Genomic DNA, 26,881 nt, shown 5'->3' on the forward strand with positions numbered 1-26,881 from the left:
AACTGATTTCGCTTAATCAGAATTGATTAGTATGAAAACTCAAGCGTTCGCAGAATTTGGCAATGACTCGAACATGAGGAGAAAGAGTGCAATTATATTAGCCATGTCTTTTGTTTAACCCGAGTGTTATTTTATCTTGCACGTGTATCGCATCAATTTTAATAATGTGTCTGATGTGTGAATACTCTTCCACCTAAACGGCCTAAACAATGTGAAGAAAAAAATTGTTTGTCACTATGTGCAAACATGTTTTTATGAGACAGAAAGTCAGAAACTCTTTCTGAATCAATGCAATCTTCTCTGACATTTCATTTCTGCTATCAGATGCGTGGACAGTATATAACTTTATTTCACTCATCTATTGTGTCAATTGAAAATTAAAGTTGCTTTAAGGGTCACTCTGTGAGCCCTCATGAAACGAGTTTATTTGAAATGGGAGCTGACTATACATGGGTATTTTTATTGGCAACAGAAAAAGTGGGATTGTTTCGGTATCTGACCTATGACATATTTTCTTGCACTTCGAAGCCTGTTCGCCCTTTCCTATTCAGAGCTATGTGAACTGTCAACGATCTGTTTGATTGATCTACTGTTATGGCTGGCATGGTGGCACAGCCAACAAAAAACATGTATAAGGTTAAGCAAATGGCAAGTGCTATTTATTATTCATATCAATTGCATGTGTTGCAGGTGTTTGCATACAGATTATATCGCTTCAAATATATTTGGCTGTTCATTTACCGATTATGTTATTTAGATTTCCATTCTCGATAGAAGCTTTATTTACGTATCACCGTAAGGGGACAACAGGATACATGTGTATAATTTTAACTTTAAGTCAATAAGACTTGTGGGAGAGAATCAAGTCTCAAGTTCAACATTCAAAAGCATATGCTCAGTTAGGCAAAAAATTAGAAGTAATTGTCTGTTTTCGATAACATGACTTCAGAAAATAGGGTAGGTAGGTCGAGATTTTATTTTATTTTACTTTTAGATGATATGGTCAAAAGTTACTTCGACCAAAAACAAGCTACTCGTCTGTCACAATACTTCCGTGACAACTTGGTGAAGTGTTAAAGAAAACAAAGTAAATGAAGACAATCTTAATTCAAGTAGACAAATACCGTACCCTCTGCAGACATCTACATACACTAGTACTGTACTATCTCTCTGAGATACGATTTTATTACAAATTGACCACAGATTAAGCAAAGACATGAAGGTATACACGGAAATAGAAGTCAATTGTTACCAATATTTTTTTACATTTAATATGCAAAAACAATATATAGGGTCGACGGCTAAAATAAGGTCGGTCGGCTTATCGGAAACACACTATTTCTTTTATTTGGCCTTATATTCAAATCACAACGTAATGCAAATGCGATAGATATTTGATAAATATTTTAGAACGTTGCAAAGTTCATTATCCAAACCCAGGTCTTTTATGTGACACTGTTTCGATCAATTAGAAAACAGCTACGGTCATTATATCAAATCGAAATTTGGAAATTATAAGAATAAAAAATAGAGAAATTTTTGAAGTGACTATAATTAGACGAGGTTCTTATTTCGGAATTGTCCACGCTTTCGAAATGAAAGACGAGACAAAACAGATCGAAAGAAGAATCTTACCCTTGTAAAAAAAAAGGGTAACAAAATTAATTAAGTTGTGTTTGCTGCGTTCGTGACAAGTGAAGTTCTATTTTTTTTAGAAAATATGCAGCTAGATGGAAAAACGAGTAATTATCGTATGAATATTAATGAGTCATTTGCATAGTTAGTGATTTGCTCTAATTAGGTATTACGTTATGAATTTAACATTTGCATAATTTGTCACATATATGTACATTTAATAATATCAGAGTGCACATATTCTTTAAAACTTAATTTTTGGTGTTACGTTTAGTTTTAATGAATCATTTGCATAATTAATGAGTTTTTTGTAAAGGCAATAGCGTAAGAAAATAAAACTTCAAATGTCATATAATTTGGTACATACATTGATTACAAAGTACACGTATCCAATATAGTTTGTTCATGTTTCTAGTTTTGTTAATTTTGTATTTCGTTTACACAATTAATTCGGTTTGGTATTAGGTAATATCGTGAAAGAATTGAACTCCAAATGTCAGATACTTACTAGCTTGCATGCGAATCATAACAAGGCACAATTTACAACAGGTTATTTGCATAATTAATGACACATGCTAATATAGGGATATGTCTCATTATGTTAACTCAACTTGGATGTGTCTAGGACGGCTATCGAAATTCACATGACATCTGGTATCTTTTGCAGTAGTCGTCTATATAACTACTCAACAAATCCGATGTTCAGATGCCCGACATTGTTTTCTCTAATCAGAGACAAATAACAGAACTTTAGTGGAAGTAAATTAAAGACAATAGGACTACACAATACCATCCATTAATCTGAATGATGGACATAGTTAATTTGCTGATTTACAAAAACAAAAGTTACAATATTTACAAAATTTAATATATCGCGGGGGAGACACTCGCGTATAGTACACGGGACACGTTTCCTTTATGTCACAATGATTCGGTTGACCGTAATATACCTCAGACGAACCGAACTTTCCCTCCTTCTTTGTATAGTAGTTAATTGTATAATCGCATACCAACTCAACTATTAGTAAAGGGTCAAAATGTAACTATTCTGTTAGTGCCAATTCACCTCCGAGTACTACTGAAAATTTCGAAAATACTCGTGAACAATAGCCAACACCGTTATGTAGAAATTATGAGTCACTTTTAACAAGAATCGTGCTATGTATGTGATAAGAATCCAGGCCGGGGTTTATTTAGGTTTATCTAGATAGTCCATAGACCTCGACCTGGCCCACTTCATACCTGGATCAGCCTACGCACATGTCACGCTGAGGCAGTATCTTTGATTGGCAAACATTTATTTAAAAAAAGAACCAAAAAAAACCATGCTGACTCACTACAATTGACGACTGCTGTTTTTACCATCGCAACTTTTGAAGCCCACGTTATAGTGGACAACAATAATTAATGTTACTGTCCTTTACGCCGGCCATCAGTGTTAGTTATAATTATATAAAGTACATTGATGGAACAACCCAGCCGACGTTGGCCTATAAATTTGAACCATCGAAACTTACTAACCAGTGCACGGATGGATTTTACACATACGTTTGGCTGGGGGGACTCTTGAAAAACTTTTCTCTGAGGGTTTTATTATATTTGTATATATCCTCAAATGTGTGGATGTCCGCAAAGAAAAGAGTGACGGAGATAGTCTCATTAAACCAACATAGTGGGTACGAGACGAGATTTTTACAATTAAGTCCTACAAAAAAAAATGTGTTCCGATTACGCTCAATTTTAGAATAGGTGGAGTGTGTAATTTTTTTTCTTTTTCATAAGTGGGTGTCTAGTTCAGGTAGTTATTGTTTTCCTTCTTTCCCGTATGGTCTTTGTGTCAATTGGTTTCTTCTCATCAGATGTACATCCATTGTAGATTGAAAGACCAGTTTTATATTGTCTTTGTAAGTTGATGTCAGTTTCCGCAACAATTATTTCTTGCAAGACTTTTTCGCGATTTAATTATTTTCGAATACGTAAACAAAGGTGTAGGGTTGGCGTGAAAAACTAGGTGGGGTCGGGTAACCAGAACCAAACATTATTTTAGGCCTAATATACCCTAATATAATGAAAAGGGACATTGTTTGAATAGAGTCCCGACTTTAATACTCTGTCTGATCTGCCAGCAGGACTAAAACCAACACTGCAGTTAACTGCCGACCATGCACATTTTGAGACAGTATTGCAGTCAATCATTTACTTCTTTTCTTATAATTTATAATTGACAAGGACAGTACAGTACTTGGAACCATATATTCGCAATTATAATTTAATAGTTTTCTTGCGAAAGCAAAGCTTTGCGGGCGAATTAAGTGATTAGTTGCCAGCGTTTGTGGTCACCGTGACAGACCGGAAAGAAAATGTTGCAGTGCTTGGGCGGGAAATTCTCTCTATCGCTGAATATTTCAGTCAAATTGGTTAAATTATGGCATTTACTAACTTCGCACTAAAATACCAGTTGGTGCTTATAATGGTCTCCATCATTTCTTATCACTTCGAATAACGTATTCTCTATTTTTACCGATAATAAAAACTGCATTTATTCAATGACATGGACAATTTATTTATTTGATTTGTTTATCACACAAGGAGAGAAACATTCGACTACTTGGCGTAGCTAACTTAAAAGATCATGATGGCGGAAAGTGGGCACAAAAGATCTAAGAATGACAGAGATGGTTGTGATCAACATGGAAATATCCCAGTTCATGACGACAGACTACCATCTAATGAATCGGCTTGTTTCACTTGCAAACTGAGATCATCTACAGATGGGAAGGAAGATTGGTTGCAAGATAAAGATAACGTATATTGTTCTCTGCGATGTTTTAATTACAAGAAGTTTCCACCTTGTAAAAACAAAATGTACGCAATTCAATTTTGTAATTTTCAAAGAAATTGTCAGCTTATTTTGATAGTATAATTATTTTCACATTCAAAACGTACGTAACTAGTAACCGCATACACACACAAACACATACACACAATACACACACACACACACACACACACACACACACACACACACATATATATATATATATATATATATATATATATATATATATATATATATATATATATATATATATATATATATATATATATATATATATATATATATTTGGTGGTTCTGGAACTCTTTCTTGGTTGTAACTCGGAGTTTCAAGCATAGTGCGATCATCAGACAACTGCCACTGCGGTATAGAGCACTGTCTTAGCAGATTGATACTCACCGAGTTATATATATATATATATATATATATATATATATATATATATATATATATATATATATATATATATATATATATATATATAACTAATAATAATAGTACAGTATCAAGTAAGATACGCAGGAGCCGTTACACAGTGTTTCATGCTTTCGCAATCATCAGACGACTAACGTTACAGTTAGTGATGTTTTACTATTAAAGTTCAAAAATTCTAAGATTCCATTTCACGTGATATGGGCGCCATAGTGAAAGTTAGTCAGTACATATCTATTTTGATGTCGGCACTTTGATATTAATTCAGATAGTTTGTTATAATAAATTGGATTTGTCAGCGTAGATGATACATAGCTTTTCTGCCAGACAGAGGTCATATCGCTTTGAAACACTCAGCTAGAATAGGATGGTGCGCGTGTGATGACAGACCAGTCGATGGTATACTCTTGACCTTTCCTTTTCAAGTTCCAGATATGTTTTGATAGCTCATCAGTACAGCTGTGATATCTCTCATTGGTGATGGATTGTTTGTGGTTTGCATGTCGGAGTTTAAAACTGTTATCCGTTAAACCAATGTATTGCTTGTTGCTATCCTTGGTCTTAACATTGGCACTGTACACGATATTACTGGATTGGCATTTTCCTCCAAGGGGGTACATATCCTTAATTCGCTTAATTCGACAGTTACAGGCTACGCTCACTGCGTTCTTCGCGGGTTCGATTTTCCATTATCTTTTTATTGTGTGCTTTAACTGTTACAATAGATGTCATGTTCTCCATGCAGCTATAGCTCACTTTGACGTTGTATCTGTGAAATATTTTGTGCAGTTTAGAACCTCTAGGGAAGTGCTTGTCAATTAAGTGGATGAATTGGTTACCGATGTTTGATTTTACCGTTTTACTATAAGGTGGATTAAACATGAACATATATACATACAGTCTCATCTATTCTGGTAGTCCATTCTGTTTGGAGAGGGAAAAAATGGCTGTATTTTAGAATATAAGAGTTGTGAATAACACTTTCTACCTTTGTCAAAGTAAATAAAAACCATGACATTAAAGTGTAACTTACAATTTCGAAATTAATATAAAAATTATCGTTCCTTATTTTTCTAGTAATGGGACATCTTTGGATGAGCCCAATTGTGACGAGGATCAGGCTTCTTTGAATCCAATGGAAGTAAGTGTGATTAATTTTTGTTGCCTGATATGAATATGTTCCATAGTCGATTTTACAGAGGGACTTTTATTTAATAAAGTGTTTGTTCTTACAGCCGAGACTTATTACTTGTACTTGGTTAGGTTATTAGTCGATAATTGGGACAGAAAGACAGATGAATGCCGGGGTGACTGATAGACAGAAGGATAGATAGATAGAGGGATGGTTGACTGGTGGGTAGCTATAGGTGGGTAGCAGGATCGATTGATGGATATATCTCCTCGTTATTAACTAAATGTTCTTCATTAACGATGCAGATAGCTGAAACACATAATGCTCTACACCCTTCGTTAAGTCAGCAAGAGAGACTTCGAGTTCTTCGAGAGCAACTGGAAGATGAACTCGAGCAAATCAACAAGACAGGTGCGTTGGGTATTCGTAGTTTAGTTCCACCGGAATATGCACCTCAAAGACCAGAAAGTAACGTCATGGGTGAGCTGCGAGCCAGAATCACTGAACTCGAAGCTAGAGACAAAGCAAGGGATGAAGAACTACGGAACATGAAGGAAGAAATGGAGAGATTCAGGCAGAAGTTTGAAGATGAAATTCGGTCTATGTCGGAGAAGATGCGGAAGGCAGAACATGAGCAGCAACGTCAGCCAGTGGTTGTCATCAATAACAACAACAACGTTGGCGTTCCAAGCTCGGTGGAATGCCTAACTGATATTGCAGGTCACAGAGGAACCACCCAAGGCATGAATCATTCCGAGAAAGGTTGTGTCCTTGACAGCGATATTGACTCAGGATTGTCCAGAAGTGTCATGGAATCGGACCCAGGTGAGTAATGGTGTAAGTACAGGATCGTTCAAGGCTTTACAGATCCAACTTGATCTTAATTTTTAAATAAATGAATATTAAACCCTTGACATTATATGCACATGTATTAAATGAACAAAAAAGACAAGCATGATTTATGTAATTAAGAATTTGTTCTCAAAAATGCATCAAGTAAGAAGTAATAAGTAACATGATCTTATTTTGCTTCCAGATGAAACGAAGGCTCCCGACATCTCTAATCTCTCAACTAAACGTCCATAGCGCCCCGTCTATTGCAATCAATTTCCCGGTGGATTAGGAAAAGAAGAACGTCTATCGTCTGTGTTTGACATTGTGATGTAAACATATGATACATTTCGAGACGTGTTTCACAGTATGCTTTATTTGTCACATTCTTTGTTTCCTCCTGTTGGTACTCCAAAGAAGTGGGACACTACTTTCAGTTCAAAGACGGAGTAGTGTTACGATCCAGAAATATCATATTAGAAAGTTTGGCATATTGTATCAACATTAATGTAAAATTTGCCATTGTTCTACTTGCTTACAAACAGGAGCTAACAAAGGCGTGATCTAATAATATGTTGATCTATCTAAGAATCCTGTATTAGTTGCATTTATCTCTAGTAGCTACCAATTGCCAAGTGTTTGAACTAAGACAACATAGATTAGTACTTGTTATTTCTTTTTACACAAGTGGTGATATGCATGCACACTATGCTTGTCGTGTCCGCTTTCGAATTGAATTGAGTACATTGTATGTACAGTAGCATTTAAAATAAGTTTAGTGAACTTCAATGCTGAAAAGAGTAATATTAAACATAAAGAGGTGTTATGTACCTTGTTCTGGCAACAAGACAAAGTTTTACTTTTACTTTACAAAGTGACTTATCATGACTCTCGTCAGAGATGAAATTCATTAAGTCACGAGGTAAGTTAAAAGACTTACATGTGACATAACTGCTCTGTTTTCAAAACATTAAGCATGGCCACACAGTGTTCATAGTTCAAAGTAGCCTTGCGATATCGAATTTTTGTTTGTGAAAGGGAAAACCTCGATTTCTAGAATACTGAACAATTATCGTTTGCTCTACTTTATCCTTTAGAGAATACAAGGGATAAGAGAAATATACCATTAGAGTCATATTTGATGCATTTGATGCTCATATTTGACGCTAAACTATTTGAAAATATTGCCATTGTGGTGATACAATGATGTGATCATACAGTAGGATTATGTATTTTGTTACAGTAGTCAACACATTGCATTGAAACTGACTGCATGGGGCCCCGGGAAGGGTTAAAAAAATTATTTCTGTGAGGGTTGGAAAATGAGCAACGTTTGAACTCAAAGTTAAAATATTGATAAATAGGAAAATATATTTCATCATGATTGGACATCGCACCTTAAAATGGACATAGTAGCTATAGAGGGGGTTCAATGACAAGCAACGAAATTGATACCAGGATTTAAAGTACTTTCATGTCCTAATAGACTGCAGAAACTACAGTTACCAACACTGAGATATCGTAGGCTATACGAAGGGATATGATAGAAATCTATGAGATTGTCTCTGGAAAATACGACACCCAGGTCACCGACCTCTCATCAAATTCAACACTAATGACACGAGGGGACACAATACAAAATCTACAACGAACATGCGAAAAGGGACATCAGGAAATACTTTTTCATCAACATATCTGTCAACACCTGGAATAAACTTCCACCTAGTATTGTTACTGCAGGAACCACCCAAACTTTTGAAAGAAGACTTGACACTCACTGGGATGGAAAATACAGCAAGTACAACTCAGAAGCTGGTACTTCATATTGGGATTATTGTGTGTGTGTGTGCGCTCAAACTGGAATCTATTCAGATCTGACGTCAGAGGCCCAGAAGGCTTAACTCTCAGAATGGAACTATGTAACTATAGAACTATGATTGATGGTGAAAACATCAAATTAAATTGGCCCAAACATCGATAAATTATTCGGCACTTACACCTAGGGGAATGACGCCAAATTAATTAGTTCGTATCGAAAACAATTAGTTGAATTTAATATAATAAAAGAATAGGTTACCTGAACCATGTGGTTTTGATTGTGAAATAAAATTACACTTGTTGCCAGACATAGTCTCTACGTAAAGCTTATTTCAAATGTAGGTTCTACATAATATGTAAAATCAAATAATTTGGCCTTCACTAAATTGTTATTTGTGTCGGTTTTAATTTTAGTGGTGGCGAATTTTTGTTTTGTTCACCCTAATTTCGTTTAGTTTAAACTGTGCTCAGTGTTACGTATTTGGGACATTTTATTTTTTATCTGGTTATCAACGGTTTATTATTTGGGTCAAATATTGAAAAATCAGCATATATAATCACTGTAGTTCTGGATAAGTGTGAAGTAACTGACTTTGGTAATATACATGTAGATTCAAGGTAATGGTTATGGGTAGTTTGTAGAATGTAGGAGCGTTCTTTCTTATGTACGTCTTTCTTTATCATGCTATTGTAATGATTTATTAGAGACCATTAAACGGCGTAAATGGGTGACATTTTGTTCATTGTTTTTGTAAAGAGAGAATTTTTCAAGTTATTTACACGTTTCTGTTTAATTCATTCAGAAATCAAGCAAGAAGAAATTGAATTGGCTGAATTAATGCTGGTGGTTGCGACGACCTTTGAATTTGTCTAGAAAGCTAAAGGTCGAGTTAAATTGATAAAAGTAAAAGAATATTGGCTTTAACGAATATCAAAAAAAGTTATGTTTTTTTCCAAGACCTTATAAATAATATACCATACACATCAAATGGTATAGACATATTTAACTGATATGATAAATACTAAACACTTACCTAGTAGGCCAAGTTAAATATAATATATATATATATATATATATATATATGTTGAGGGTAGAAGAAAATCAAGTCGGGTTTTTCGTCTCTACAAGCCTGTTTCGTGAGTAAATCACTCGTCAGGAGATGTTGATGTACATCAACATCTCCTGACGAGTGATTTACTCACGAAACAGGCTTGTAGAGACGAAAAACCCGACTTGATTTTCTTCTACCCTCAACATATACTCCGCTCTGCGTGCAGACGTATCGAGCACTGTACTACGGACAAATCTTACCACTGACTTCCTATATATATATATATATATATATATATATATATATATATATATATATATATATATATATATATATATATATATATATATATATATATATATATATATATATATATGTGTGTGTGTGTGTGTGTGTGTGTGTGTGTGTGTGTGTGTGTGTTGAGGGTAGAAGAAAATCAAGTAGGGATTTTCGAATATTCAGTACATCAGCATCTCCCGACGAGTGATTTACTCACGAAATAGGCTTGTAGAGACGAAAAACCTTCTTGATTTTCTTCTACCCTCAACATATACTCCGCTCTGCATGCAGACGTATCGAGCACTGTGCTACGGATAAATCTTACCACTGACTTCCTATATATATATATATATATAGGAAAAATCATATAGCCACTATATATATATTGTAAACAAACACGATTTAAATTCAAGGTCAAATTCTATATATAAACGAAATATATTAATTCAAATCAACAAAATTATCAAAAACTGTGAGAGTCATTATTTTCTTCACTACAGCATGGTAGTTATTTCGGAATCGTGAGTCACAGAGGAAAATCCCCAAAACTATTTATATTAACCAATCAGTTGAGGTATATTTTCGGCGATGTCTTGACAGAGCTTACAACGCTTGTCGCGTGCACAATCATATAGCCACTAGGTCTCTATGTGTGTAGATCCATAAATGCATGTAACGATAAGCATATATTGGCCTTATTCTCTGTTTTTTACAACCGCGGTGGATATATCACGTCTGCCCAATTAACTGTGTGTAGTTTAAAGAGGTTGGTGTGTTCTCAATGACTCTGGAACCTAGTTTGGAGAAGCATTTGTTTGTGCGTTACAAAACTCGATGAGTCAACTTGGAGTCTGACCTGTCGGATTGCGTTTCCACGACACCATTTGGACTAGTACTGGGAAGGAGTCGGTGGACGTTATTATTTTTTTGACAACCCCATTAATGGTACTAGTATACTTAGTGGATAGATGACCACTACATCTTGCAATTGAAGGAGGTACGATTGCTCACGACGGTGTTGTGTCATTGAGTTCATTTAATGATTCATGCAAGTAAGTGAGGTAACATTGTGTATGTAACCTTCACTACTCGTTTGGTTATAAATTAGAACAGGCTAGCTAAACAATTTCAATCTATAAGTGAACGCTAACACGTGATCGTATTGTAATTTTGGTAGACCTACCTACCAAACAAATAAGGACATAACAATCCAAACAAATTTCACCAAGTTGAAGTAAAAGAAAGAGATTTATTCAAAAGTGAGTTACCCACTTGTAGCTCTGATATTTCCAGCAGCAAACACAGTTCACTGCCTATATGCTCACTTTGCGTACTACACTATTCGTTAACGTTCACCTGTCGATACGTACACTCCAGCAAATTTAGACCCCTATCTCGCTATCTAGCCAATGATCAGACATTTCCAACATACTGGTGCCCAGGTACTGACGTTTCCAGATCATCAGAATGTTTAATCATACGCCAATCACAGTTCTTGATTTCACGGTTGCTACAGCTTATGTTGTTCAAAACTTTCGAGGTTTAACAGGGTAGACAAACAGACTGTTTCTACGTACGTACCTATACCTATACTATAAATAACGTGGAAAACACCTACTGACTTACAGTTTACCACCCCACGACATAATAACTTATGATACAAATAGTATGACGATCATATAACACATGATCGACGGAGGTGATATTTGTTTCTGCGGTGATGGGGTCATGGTATGGATCTATGATGAGACGCGTTACTGCATTTTCAATAACCAAGTCCCATATCACTATATGGTACCAAAACGCTAACTAAAACACGACATTGATGAAAATATGAATTCAGAAGTGTGATTTCATTTGACATTTCAGCATAGGCCAATCTAACATAATTCTAGTATTAGGACACGAGAAAGTGTAACCTGCACATCCGAGGGTTTTGTTTCATTTTCTTTTCAACCGAATAACTAATCACACATATACATGGATGTAGAAAACAAACAACGACACATTCGATATGATCAGATGTTTATCAGAACCTGACTTGGTTTACCGAGAAATTAGGGTTTTCATTGGGCGATATGTTGAATAGGAATTCTTAGAATTGCGCATATGTTTATAACTAGCTAGATAGAGACCTGCCACACAGAGTAACACCATGGTCATACTATAGACGTAGTGAATGTCTTGAAATATAACTTGCTTAATACACACTGAAAAAAATATCTTCTTATATATAGTCTGGAGGAATAGGTATGTACTTCCGATCATTGACTTTGATGGGCCATACCCTGCCCTGGGTGATCGCGACTCGCTGTCCCATTATATCCTTCACTCCGATTCGTTAACCGACAGACATCCACTTTCATTTTCACTTTACATCATATTTGGTCTTATGTTGTACCCTCACTACACGTACTCTAGTATTTACAGCTTATTAGTCAAAACTTGTGGGGCTAATTTAATTCAAATTTCCGGGAAAATAGCACTTGATTTTCTCTAGCTAGTTTGACAAGGTGCATGCTAATGATTCGTAGAAAATGAACATTTTCCTGCAAGTACTGAATATTCATAACCAAAGGGAACTGTAATGGCACTTTATCAGTAGACTGGGACATGTACATTATTAATACACCGCAGGCTGCGGTTTAAAGCCAATAACAATCTGACATTCCTTCACATTACAATCACAATATTTTGTATTTATGCAATCTTTCCGTGCATGTTGCTTGATTCATAGATAGGATTTTCTGATATTACTAAATTAATAGTTTAAGCTTTTTTAGGCACGTTTCGTGAATCATTGCTCATCTTACACCACACCATACCATGTAAATCAACGTACGTACATACGTACACCAGGCTCGCAATGTACAGCTATCAATGAACTGTGCATGATATGATACATATATATAGATCCATTGTTTTGTCGTGATGTTTTTTAAGCTTTTTTAAAGGTAAATGGTTGATGTACGTGTTGATCAACAATGCTCATTAGTTCATACTTTAATTAATATATCCAATTGTTACATGTGAAATCACGAATTAAAGAACTAATTTAAACTATATGAACATATAACAAGCTTAAGAATTCGTTCTTTCCCAACTAGAACACCGAACAACAATGGCCGGAAAAATCTAAATTGCAGACGTCGATCGACATATTACGCCAACGTGATACACAAAACGATACTTACCTTATGCACTGCAGCAGTAGTCGGTGGTGATTACCACATATGGATCACATTTTTATATCCAGGCTAATTATTTCACAAACTATGATCCGGGTACATCGTTGATCATTTTAAATGTTATGTTCTTAATATCCATCTTGATTCATTGCCTATGAATCTCCTATACATCTCCACTAGCAGTCTAGTAGAAATCACGATATCGAGCTGGGGACAAACCATACACCTATTATATATTTTGTGCTCCTTTTGTCGCCCATTTACTTTTTGCAAACATGATGGTTAAATATCAAACTCTCACGTCATGTAACATCAAACTATACACAAAGCAATAGTGATTCGATTATTATGTAGTTTTCCTAGTCTAAATCGATATAATTGATCATGCGATTCCGCGAATTCAGTCGACTTTCATTTCCATTGCGCTTGCGCTGTGTAGTTTCTCAACTTCAGAGCACTCCGCATAGTTTTATAAATCTAAAAATCACTAGTTTAATATCATATCCAAAATTTCTAATCTACAATCTACAAAAAAGGTTTGCTCTCCTTTTCCTATAAAGAACAGAATTGTAATGTAACAGACAAGTATTGAAGTAACAAACTACCGTTTAAGTACCTTACGGTAAAATACGTCCCCGGGGAGCTGCGTCCCCGTCCCTCAATATGTTTGTACAATGTAGAAAGGGGTGATAGAACGCCTCCAACGGCAGATCTTTCAGTCTACAGCACTGCTTGCCCAAATTCTAAACGGCTATGATGACATTATCAATTTATCACGTCTATCATACCAACGAAAACCTTTTTCCTCGCACTCACTCACTCACTCACTCACTCACTCACTCACTCACTCACCCACCCACCCACCCACCCACCCACCAATGTTTGCCGCTCTTTGAACAGCATTGTGAAATATTCAAAAGCATTTTCATCGAAATGTCAAAGGATGTCAAAACTTTCACTTTCATCCTTATCCGATCGTTTAATATCACATGCATTCACTATTGTTTTTATAAACACATACGTCGACCTTTTCTAAATAGAGATGATCGCTCTTCATCGTTATTTGCTGTTGATATTCTTTGTGATATCTTAATAAGGCCAAATAAAAAAAAAATGTGCGTTTTCGATAAATGGTTACCCGCCCAACCATAGTTTAAGCCTCTGACCCTAAACATGTTTTTAAACATTTAAAACAAAAATGTAAGACATTTTTTGTCTTCTTGACATTCATGCATGTTTGTTTTCTTTCCCCATGGATGTCTCATCAACATTATCACAAAAGGGTATTCTGACGGACATCTTGTTTGCGTCGAAGCAATATTTTTCAAAGATAACAACAATTAAAAAGATAAAATGAAATAAAATCCCGACCTACCTACCTTATTTTATGAGGCCATGTTATCGGAAACACAGTTATTTGTTTTTCCGCCTAATTTGTTTTACAGTACCTGTGTTGGTCTTATATCATCTTATACAAATTATAAAAGATACATCGAAAGACTATTTGCTAGAGCATCAAGCTCATGTCATATGTTAATTAAAAAAAAACATTCATATCTCAGACGACGACGACGACAACAACAACAACAACAACAACAACAACAACAACAACAACAACGTTTGGACTTAACTCATTTTAAATTTTCGAATTACTATGTCCTTATCAAATTTGAGAGACATGGAGGAAGTTACAGATTAAGTTTTAAAAATTATTATATAAGCAATAAAACCTCTTCGCAAACTTGATATTTTAAGCAAATGAACAGTTTTCCAAAGTTTTTTAAAGGTTGTATTTGTTATTAATAGTTTCCCCTTCGATATTGTTGAGAATTTTTGGTAAAGATAACTAACTATAGATATCAGTAATGCATGCTTCCCAGAAAATATGACAACCGGCCTTCTAGAATGCAAGGACCATTTTCCTCTAGTGGTCGTTTAAGGACATGGTCACATCAGACATGATAGAATTTTCCACTAACTAACTTATAATTATACCATGATGTCATTAACAGGGAAATTCCCAATAAATAAACACGTGATATTGGTAGCGGCATGTACCATAAGTATGAAAGAAAGTCCAGTTTAACCCTCTGAAAAAAATGGTATGCCGAGAATAATTAGATAAGTCCCGTCCTTTAATTATGTGTGTTGTGTATTCATGGCATACTCATTTCAGTTCTGCATTACTTTCTTTTTGAGAAACACGTTATTCAGGGATCATGATCACCTATGCAAATAACATTAGCCACCAACTACCCCCTAATTTATTCGATAATAGAATGTTCTGGACTAGGTCTTGTTTGCTTTGGTTACAAGAGTCATTCGACTTCCTGGTGTCGGCGAATGCACTGATCAGGACAGTACAGAAATTTATGGTAGGCAAATGATATTATCCGTATTCCCTGCCTTTCGCAGACGTGGAAATATCATGGGTGGAAGATGTGTAGTTTTTCGCATGTCTACAATTTGTAGATTTGTATACTACAGGGGGGTACCGGGTACCTATCAGTGTTCTAAGTCTGATTTAAGTGTCACATACAATTGTTGGTTATTCGCATTGCGTTGTAAAAAGCCGGCCGGCGTTTTTATACCTTCTTCCCTCTGTAAATGGCCGAGTTCCAATTTTGTCGCCACTTCGGTCACCGTAGACGTTGTTATCTCATGTGAAATCATTTAAATACCGTAGCGACTATTTCGATGGGTGTGGTAATTGGTTATAAATGAATGAAGAGTTGCTATTTTAACGCAACGAAGCGTCGTCGTAAAGTAGAATGTATGTGTACGTACGCGGGCACACAATTATGTATGAGTGCGAAGTGAATGACTCATTGTCATGGATTATTGCTTTAAAGCAACTCTTTCCCCCTCGAGCTCATTTATAACTATTTTCCGTTTGATTAAGAAAATCACTCCTGTAGACTTGTCGATTGTAATTCAGAGACTGTGACTAGTCATATACCTATTGATTTTGACACTCCGCAGAATTATGGACTCACTCGTGAAATTCGATTTATGCGGTGTCTGTATGTACCAGTCTCGAGATCTGGCGATGCATGGTGGCGTACTAGTAATTCTAGCGCGTTTTTTTCGGTTTTCTACGGACGGATTAGTGTTACTCGAGTTAGTCGTGTGCTTTTATACAATGTGTGTTCATAAGAGACGGGCAGTAGGACCAGACATTGAAAATCTTTTACAAAAATAAAAATAGAGACGACCGAATATAATACATGTAGTGATGTACGTACGTACGTACCTATTCAGACGTGATCGTCCGTCATGGCGCTATGCAGGACGTGATATGATCGAAGCACGAGATCGCAGTCGACCGCGGTGGTTTTATACACAACGACCATACAAACACATACGTTAACTTGACTGTTATATGTACACAATGTATCGGTAACACTGTAAATGCGTACGTAGTATACAAAGTGCCGCATATGAGGAGTATTATTTCCGAGTTGGGTGTACAGCTAGTTTCGCATGTAGGAATCACTATACACATTCATACATGTGGTAATTGTAGTAAACCGACGTTTACGTTTGTTTTGGAGACCTGGCTTTATACGAATGTAGTGTTGTCATTGGTTTCTGTTATTTGTTGACCCTACGTCATCGTCCAACTGAATCGATTATCATAATGATTAGTAGAAACGAACATTTTCTACGAACACTGAATATTCATTAATTGCCATTGGCGACCTCGAGCCTGAAGTGATAATGAAAGTGATAGCCATGAAACACGGCTTTTAGAAATTCGTTATTTCTGAGAAGAGTCCCGACAATAAGCATATATGTACATTGTTAGGGAACAAGCAGCATTTACTGGGGGGGGGAGGCGGAGGAGAAAATATTTTGTGAAAAAACATTTTTCCCAGGCCCTTCCCATTCGCGATCCCAAAATAATTCATGACCCTCCCCCCCCCCTTTTCGAAATAAAAACACGAATTTTCGTTGCTCCCCACCAAAGGCTACACAGAATTTTATATTTGGAATTATACAGTAACCCCCCCCCCCCACTCCGCATTCTGGAAATGTACAATCATTTGAATTGTATGGTACACTACGTTAAAATAACAGTGGCAATCGAATTGATCATTTTATTAGCTCTTGAATATTCAGTGTGGATCCAATAATAAATGTTCATGTCTGGTAAGACCCATGATGCAATAGTGTTCCACCAATAGAACAATAGAGATGAAAAAAAGAGTTTCATTTTGGTGTTTCGTGGCAACTGAGTGTAAATTATTTAATGTGAAATCATGAAATGCTTCTACAGAACCCAAATGAAAAAGAACTACCCATATTTCTTGGATTGACATTTCCCTTTGAAATCAACATATAGCCTGTATTAATACACCCTAGTTTTACCGTCTCCTTCATTGTTCCTGATTACAAAATAGGCTAGCTGGGGTGCACAACCCTCCAGTCTTCAGGCGTTCCAAATACGGACATATCGATAGAATATTGTGGATGTGTATAATTAACCACCACGTGACATATTTCGTATTTTCGTTCCCTTTGTCATGACCTTATTGCTTTTTTTCATTTTACAGTGAAATCATGAATAATATTTATTAAAACAACAACAACAACAACAACAACAACAACAACAACAACACCATCATCATAACCATCATAATTGTTCTCGGGAAAAGTTACATACAAATACACTAGTCGTTAGGAGTAGAAATCACTTATATAAACAATGTGTTCCAATTAATGGTGGGCTGAGGTCAATTTCTCCATATAGATTTACTATACTGTACGTTTACGATCATACAGTCTTACCAGGACCCACGCGGCTGCTTAGCTAGTGTGTTCGACGCTGCGAACAAACATTTATTCCCTTTTCAAGTGTGAAAAATTTAGTGTGTTTGACGTTTTCAATCTACATTGTCACTGCCGAGACGTTGTATTTCATCTGTTTACAGGGTTTGAACTCGATTGGTTACTAAAATACCCCCAATTCCCCCGGCCAAGTATTTTTTTTCAAGTATCCTGTAATAATGTATCATTATCATTTATCTTTGTAAATATATATCTGGCAATAGATGGACATTATTAATATTATTGTCATCAACATTCAGTAGGGGCAAGCATGATAGAACTTCGCACACTTAGTTTATGCACTAGAGGTCGTCTTGTTACAATTACAGTGTGTGGACATTGTCCCGTTGCCTTGGCATACTTTATCTTGCCCTCGAGATACCAATATGATTCCATTGAATTGCCAAATATAACAAAAATTCCTAGAAAAGACCATTTTTCTACGAACAATGAATATTCATTCATTTTATCGCCTACGGGCGCCCTCAATCGACATCGGATCAGAAAAAATAAACGCTAACAATATGTTACAAACATCTCTTCTTGTTGTAATTATCACTGCCTGTCTCTGAAAGTATTATTTTCATTTTCAGACGACAATAATGATTGGCTATGCTTTCAATGTAACATATGCTGATGACATAATCTCTTTTCACACTGTACTGCAAGTTACTGCGTAAGAACTATTCTAATCAAATTACTCCGTTATTATAAATGTCTGACTGCAGTACAAATGTATTCCCTATCTTCACACCCAAACTCCTTTGCCAGTTTACACGTATTGCTTTAGTAGGCTTCTCCCTCTTGTTTTAAATTGCAAATGGGTGTCTCTCTGTCTGGGTGTCTCTCGTTTTGTTTAATTGATCTCCATCTCTGTCTGTTTGTCTTATTGTGTCTGTTCGTCCGTCTGTCTGACCGTTAATCAGCCCTCCCAACCACCCACCCTTTTATGTATGTATGTATGTATGTATGTATGTATGTATGTATGTATGTATGCATGCATGCATGGATGTATGTATGTATGTATGTATGTATGTATGTATGTATGTATGTATGTATGTATGTGTGTGTGTGTGTATGTATGTATGTATGTATGTATGTATGTATGTATGTATGTATGTATGTATGTATGTATGTATGTATGTATGTATGTATGTATGTGTTTCTTCCTCCAATAAATGCAGACTTTTCCTTTACAACTACGAATAAACTCTAACAATATATAAAACTATGTAACAAATAAAGTCTTACCATGTAGCGTTTGTACTACCAAAGTACTTTATTCCACCATATCATAGCGTCGCGGAAGGTCCATACTGTTACATCACATCACATCACATCACATCACATCACATCACATCGAATCACAAGAACAATGTGAAATTTACACTTGTGGTTCTCTGATGACAGACCGCGAAGTCAACCTATGAATCTACCGTGAACGGCAATACAGAGCTCTCCATTATAATGAAAGCCCAGATAAATCATGCACACAGTTTTTGAATCCAAACGCTCATATTGGCGTCTAATGAATGTACCAGTGTACGATTTCCAGGCAGGTTCTTAGTTCCCCTAGTAGTCCATATTGTGTGAAGTCACTGAATGGTGGTAAAACTATATGCCAAAAGGACACGCGAACTAGCTCGTTAATTCCACTAGTCAATAACGCTTATTCAAACAATTTTATTTAGACTGGGAAATTCTGTGAATCATTCCGGTCTTCGTGGAAATACGAGTATAGCACTTTCAGTGCACATGCGCAATGGCATTGCTCACTTATGCGGACACTCACCTCAAAGTCTGCAGCGTTGTATAATGTTTAAGCCTCAACTCCATGCTCTTTTAGTGATAGTGAAACCATGGCGACTAAGACACTGCCACTGTTGTTAATTCAAAAAGAGACGTTATATTTCTGACCTTGCGAACTATACAGACTTTCGACGACTGAAACTTGAAATATGGAGCCAGGACGCTACACACTCGATGATTAAACTGGCGTTCTCAAACATCCTTACACCATGTCGTATATATTACATGGTATTTTAACTACAGTGGAATGCTAACAATTATTATAGCAATAATATATACATGTAGTTTAAAATTATTAAAGGGGCACAGGCTGCGAGTAGACCAGTCTGTAAGATACGTCGTGCCGTTCCGCCCTCACCGGGGAGGGGTTGACCAATGTGTGAGACCTAATTATAAGGCTGCTATCTCTTTTCGGGGTTATTTTTGCTGCATATGAAAATGCATTCTTCGTATAATACTACATGACGAAGCATACTTGGCGAAAAACTGTGTACTGACGTCATCAGTCAGGGATTATCAACTGCCTTGGGGAAAGGGAAATTAGACCGACCCCACAACGGCTGATGTTTCATCAGTTTATCTGTACAGTCACTTCAGTGTTAAAGTTATTGGCAGATAGATCTCAAACCTGCTATTCAGGAATAACACATAAACTATTCGATGACGTAATTCAGCATATATATGTTGAGTAAACCCCCTATGGCTGCTTTTCAAGATAATTTTCAATGTCATCGAGGGCATACGTCGACATTAACATCATACTGTAATAGTTTTATCAATATTTTATGGAAGGCGTTTTATCCGACTGAAACACATTAGTAAAGCAGCTGACATAAACCTGTCATTCAAATATGACTAATATTTCACGTCGTGAGTTTTCAAGTTCAAGAACATTACTACGATAGAGGTTTTCTCAGCCTTGTTTAGCGTTACAAACACGCTTTGAAACTTTACTAACTGGTTTATGCGCAGAATGTTCGCGCTCGCAAACCCGTACAGAGTTATTTCTTCCGCGACGCTGCGCTAGGACGGTGCTGTATAGAGAGTCTGAGAAAGTTTACACCTGGATATATCACTCAATGATGTATCAGCATGTGAGGTAGTTGTGATTTGAATCATAGATCCTACATAGGGTCTACAATACATGACTGTGTGAATACATACTTATTATATTATATTGTAATCTCTTTCATTTTTCATCAATATTGATGGCTTCAAATTTAATCTACCTTTTAGGTACATTCTATTAGTATACGTAACATTCTTTGAACCCTTGGCAAAGCGGCATGGCCTCTGGTGTTAAAATTGGAGGAAGTAATATGGAATCACAAATCGTCACCGCTGACGAGACTCAGCTGAAAATCTGTTTGATGTGTAAAAGACCAATAACCGAAACTGACAGCTGCTATCAACAACATGATCAGGAGATCGAGAAGACGTTTTGCACATTTGCCTGTTTTGAAAATAGTCAATCCTTGCTCCTAAGGTAAGGTTGGATTTATTGTACGTCTGTAAAAAGCCTTAGGATTGTCCCTTTTTATTCTATAACTTGTCATCGCAACGCCGAGCCTCAGAGTTGTCACGCACGTATGTTATACTCTGTAAATACCAACATTCATATAATATATAATAACAAATGTATTAGTACTTGTAGGTGTATATATACAACATAGAAACCATCTTAAATAAGAAACATTTTAAAAAATGACAAAGCAGAACAAATATTAAATGGAACAGTAAAGTTGATACACATACAATTTCTATTGTCAATTTATGAAAATAATATGAAGTTGTACATGACAATACAGCTATACATTTTCTGAGAATAACAACTCTTTAATTGTCTTGTATATACAAAATCAATAGTATCGACATATATTTACATTACATAGCTCGTGCTATATGGTTATATTTTCAAAACTTACGTAGCAAATCAAACTTTAATTTTCATATTGTTTTGTTTTTTTACCAAATTAGAGACAGTCCGACATCTTCCGCGAGAAACATCGTTAACATGAGCTTGGAAAACATTCAGAAACCTGTCCAGGTAAATCTATAGAAACTACTTTAACGAGTCAGTGAAAGAAATGTTGATCAAGAATCAAAGCCCCCCCCCCAAAAAAAAACAACAAAAAAACAACAACAACAACAACAACAACAACAACAACAACAATAACATACAAACAAAATAAAACAAAACACTCAAAAAGACTATTTAGAAAAAAACCCAAACCCTCACAAAACTAAAGAAAAACAAACCAATAGAAAATTAATAAAACATATTACACCAGGACGTTAATTACCAACAAGACGAACATGCTGTGCACATACAATGATTATGTTCACACGAGAATAAACATTAATTTTGTTGTCATGTTTTTATCACCACAGGTGACTGATAAAACGTTGGTAAACGTTCGATCAAAAGTGGTTGTAAATGGATGTCTTGCATTGATGGAGCAATTTGATGACACCCTAGCAATCTTGAAACAACAGATAGCAGAGGCAAAACTGAAGATAGAAGCCATGGAAAGAGTCAGGAAAGCTGAGATTGAATCGAATAATGACATTCATCAAGGACAGGCTGACAGACTCACTGAGTTGTATGACACGGTGAAGGATATCATAGTGTTAGAGCAACAATCCAAGAATTCAGAGGAAATTTCTCAACTCAAAATGAGAATTGATACTCTGGAAAGTGATAAAAGAGCACAGGAAGGAATCAACGCGAACTTACAATCAAGAAATGAGGAACTTGAAACCAAATGCAAGGAACTGGAAAATAACTTACAAATTCAGCATGATGCTGAAAAGAGTCGCACCGACAAACCTGACGAATTGGTTCACTCTCTGATGGAAAAAATGGGAGCTATGGAAAAGACGGTTACGGAAATGAAGAGTCGACTTGAAGTAAGCAAAGATTTGCGTGGACACAACTATAACCCGGTAATCAATATTCCAGTCTACAATAACATGGGGCAGATGGGCCAAGCCGAACCCACCCTGGGTATGGGTGTACCACGCGGCGTTCCAAGTTACCGTGCCGATGACCAAACTGACAATCCTCGCCCGAATTACACATCTTATGACTCACCAGGGCCTGTTGATGGTAGAGGAGCAGACTCTGGTTTCAACTCGGGAGACAGGCACGTTACCTCAACACACCATGGAGATGTACGGTCCGAAGGTAAGTGAACTGTACGAAACTCGTCGTCACTAGTTATTTATAGTACATGTGTGTGAAATATATATACAGCACAATTATGTATGTAATACTTTCGGGTGTTTTCATGGAAATTAACTAAAAAACAACTTTATTTGGTACAAGTACTATAATGGTCTGGTTACAATTGGGTTACTAGGGTTGTCAAGAACAAGCATTCGATCATGGATTTAACTTTCAATCACAATATGGCTTAAACAACATATACAATTCGTTTGTATATATTATCAAACATAGGAACTACCATACTCATGAAATATTGCATTTGGTTTGAGTGACTAATCAAGTTACTATTTTCTTTTACAGGCTTTGGGTCTGACACTGAAAGGTCACAAAGAATGTTTACGACTTGCCAGATAATGTAACTAGTGTGACCTTTAAAGGCATGATGCTGCCATAGTTTTCACCATTTCCCATATACTAACTTTACCACAATTTTTGTTATATTTTATCATTTGACTAGTCATCGTTGAGCGCTCTCCTGTTTTACACTCAGCAGTACAGTATAGGCACTCAGGAAACTCACGAACATGCTGCTGATTCCCATGATGCAATAGCCCATAGAAAAGATACTTTATATTATAAGGCACATATCAACTTGATGCTTCTCTGAAACCACAAATGTAGATGATGTGACATCATGAAATGACTCTCCAGCACCCATAGTTTATGAAAATATCTCTATTTCCTGGAGTGGTGTTCCCCTTTAATGGACAACTGGAGCGCCAACAGCGTACTGGTGAATTCTTTCAGTCTGTCATTTTATTTGACATAGTATATGACAGCTATCTGTGTTGTTTACAATTTTAATTTGACTGCGAACAGACAGTAATGTATTTATGTTAACATTTATTTTTTCATGTTAGTAAGTTAACTAACAAAACAAAACTGCCGCTTGTTCTCTCTATGGTATACATGTATTGGGAAACTTGTATTATATTACGGTATCGCCTATCATTAGTTTGGAAATAGTCACACTAATTAACTAAGACTAACGCGTGATATCCACATTCACTGTCGAATATAATGATTTTGACCATAATATAAAAACTTGTGACTGGATTTGCCTGCTCTTACTTTTCAACCGAGATGGGGGTTGCAAAACCGGTCTCACTGCCGGATATAATGATTTTGACCGTAATATAAACACTTTATGACAATGTTTGCCTGTTCTTACTTTCAACCGAGATGGGGGTTGCAACACGGATCTCCTAAATGAAATCACAATTATGACTAACGATCGATTAGTCTGGCACAATTAAACATAACAATGTCACTTTGGATTCTAATTACTTGCTTATTTATCAGTGATGGGATTTAAAGCTATTGGCGATCCGAGTCATTTACTATTTAGTCTTGTAAAGCACCAAATCTAGCCTATTTTGATATAATCAAATGCGATCTACATTAAAGTTGCTAAAATATAAACAAATATACAAACAAAACTTTTAAAATGATATAAAATGCTAAAAGTAAAAATAAGTGCTAATATAAATAAACAAAAGTTCATAAAACGGGTTGAAATATCACATTTAAAAACAGTCAACATCATTAATGTGCTTCAATTCTTCATGTATTAAGTTTGTTTAGATGCAAAGGTTTATCAGTATACCATATAAAGCTGGAATAAACCAATATACCAAGTTTACTTTTAACATCTAAATTTAAATTAGACAGAAGGGAGATTCGTCATATTGAGAATTAAGAGCCTTTATTTCATTATGTAATTTTATCTGTATATTACAACTCTACTGTTTCTGTTTCTTACCCATACTGTATATTTTATGTCTTCCGGTTTTATTATTTACCATTTGCTTGTATAGTGAAATAAACACATTTATATGTCTTTACTAATTAGTAGAAGTAGTTGTCAATAGAAAAGAAAAACACAACGCATACAATCTTTTTCAAGTGAGAAGTAGTTTTAATTTGGTAGGTGAGAGGGAATTTGAAATTCTAAATAAATTCTATTTCAGATTTATAGCGATGCAATGTAATGACAATGAGAGCTTTTTCTTTATCTTACATTATGACAGTTTTGTTTGTTTAGGGGGATATATGGTATATAAATTTTGTGATATAATTTCGTTTTTAAGAAAATTTACTTATGTTTTACTATATACTGATGCATGCCTAAGAAATAGTAGTCACTGATCATGGATCATAACAGAACTGTTACATAATTATGAGGCTGGTATATTAGTAAATTAAAACATCTACACATTGATCGTTTCCCACGCATTTCTTTATTCGTAGTGCTTGGCTCCAACTCAAATTTTAATTTTGTAATAAAAAATACTATTATCATCCTCTCTACCAATATGAGTTACAGGTGGTCATTTCCCTTTCATATATCTTTGAATAAAATTATTCCAACACGATTCAAAAAAAAATGACCCCCCCCCCCTCCCATCTACAATTTACAAACCAGGATGACCCCTCCCCCCACTGCCAATTTCAAAGACATGGTGACCCCCTACAAATCCACCGCCCTTCCCCCGGGCCGAAAAAACTGACCGGTCCCTAACACATGAAAGTAATTATCATCATACACAAACTTGAACAACCAGTTGAGATTTCCAGACTTGTCTAACAATCGTAGTCATTCCTAGGTTTGAATTCTTCCCGTCAAAATTAACCTATATCTTCGTTTGATCTATAGCCCCGATATTATGTATCGATGACATACCAAATATAAACTTTGTGTTTGCCATGACAATTTTGATATACATTTTTCGTCCGATTAATCATGAGCTATAAAATTTGAGTAAGAATAATTTAAAATGACAACTACGATATTTTATCGTCACAAATGTCGCCTTGAAAACTAACTTTTATTCACCAAAATCCTCGAAAAGATTACGGGAGGGATCTATTAGTTATAATATCTCCAAAAACGCTGCCTATCATTAAGTGCCCCCTCGTGGTACAATAAATACATTCTACAGCGAACAAAAATTACAAGGTAAACAAAATGTTGGTTTTAAACACACACACACACACACACACACACACACACACACACACACTGAAACAGGCAGGCAGGCAGACAGACAGTTTGTCATGCCAATAGTTTTACAGAACCTCGGTTCAGTTGTGCTAAAACAATGACGTGAACGTTGGTGGCGGTAACACAAACTCATGCAACATTATAATGTAAACAAATACTCCAATCACGTGTGTGTAAAATTCAGACACTGAATCCTTTTTCCCCTTTTCATGAGTTTTAATGTTTGGGGGGATGTGATTGGATAATAGTAAACCAATCAGTATGTTTTAAAGCCAAAGTCGTCACACACAAATAAATTCAATATATTGTTACACCATTCATAAGAGCTGTGATATATCAACAGCTTCGCGCGACACGAACAGCAAACACTCATGGATCAACGACGGAATAGCGTGTCTCACTACCATAAGGGGGATACATGATACAGCTTTACATTGCCAGCGAGTCCAGTTTTGTAAGTTCTGGCACGGAGAAGAGGCATTCAAACCAGTCTCTCAGAAGTTCGATCAAATTTCCTATTTCACCGGAGGACGACTCGAATGCAAAATAAATCATAACACGTGCACGTTTACAGGTGAAAGAAAGATTGCCATGCATGTGAACATGCACAGGAGGTATCCTTTTCGTTGCTTCCACTATGATTGTAATGTAATTTCTTGTACTATCTTACTCGAATATTCTAGATTACTGCATGTATTTGTAATAGTTGTACCATTGATCACGTGAAGTTAAGTTTCTTTGACTCTTTCTCAGAGTCTGTTCTTACATATAAAATAGCACAACACGATTATGACGTGATATGAGA

At 35.9% G+C, this 26,881-nt stretch overlaps 2 protein-coding genes across 2 annotated transcripts; both read left to right on the forward strand.

Moving 5' to 3' along the window:
* Window positions 1–6,563: 6,563 nt before the first annotated feature.
* Window positions 6,564–7,168, forward strand: LOC144438495 (uncharacterized). The gene is made up of 2 exons (XM_078127541.1): window positions 6,564–6,861; window positions 7,073–7,168. The coding sequence occupies exons 1-2, from the start codon at window positions 6,585–6,587 to the stop codon at window positions 7,120–7,122; spliced, it is 327 nt and encodes a 108-aa protein (XP_077983667.1). The 5' UTR covers window positions 6,564–6,584; the 3' UTR covers window positions 7,123–7,168.
* An 8,325-nt stretch (window positions 7,169–15,493) lies between these two features.
* On the forward strand, window positions 15,494–25,358 carry LOC144438483 (uncharacterized). The gene is made up of 5 exons (XM_078127519.1): window positions 15,494–15,579; window positions 21,080–21,329; window positions 21,821–21,890; window positions 22,235–23,030; window positions 23,373–25,358. The coding sequence occupies exons 2-5, from the start codon at window positions 21,130–21,132 to the stop codon at window positions 23,429–23,431; spliced, it is 1,125 nt and encodes a 374-aa protein (XP_077983645.1). The 5' UTR covers window positions 15,494–15,579; window positions 21,080–21,129; the 3' UTR covers window positions 23,432–25,358.
* The last annotated feature ends 1,523 nt before the right edge of the window (window positions 25,359–26,881 follow it).

Source organism: Glandiceps talaboti, chromosome 8, assembly GCF_964340395.1.
Source record: "Glandiceps talaboti chromosome 8, keGlaTala1.1, whole genome shotgun sequence".
Classification (NCBI taxonomy): Eukaryota; Metazoa; Hemichordata; class Enteropneusta; family Spengelidae; genus Glandiceps; species Glandiceps talaboti.

Coding starts and splice junctions, on each gene's coding strand:
- LOC144438495 (XM_078127541.1), top strand. CDS start 6,585: ATGAAGGAAGAAATGGAGAGATTCAGGCAGAAGTTTGAAGATGAAATT. Junction 6,862..7,072: donor TGTCATGGAATCGGACCCAG/GTGAGTAATGGT, acceptor TTTTGCTTCCAG/ATGAAACGAAGGCTCCCGAC.
- LOC144438483 (XM_078127519.1), top strand. CDS start 21,130: ATGGCCTCTGGTGTTAAAATTGGAGGAAGTAATATGGAATCACAAATC. Junction 21,891..22,234: donor ACATTCAGAAACCTGTCCAG/GTAAATCTATAG, acceptor TTATCACCACAG/GTGACTGATAAAACGTTGGT. Junction 23,031..23,372: donor TGGAGATGTACGGTCCGAAG/GTAAGTGAACTG, acceptor TTTCTTTTACAG/GCTTTGGGTCTGACACTGAA.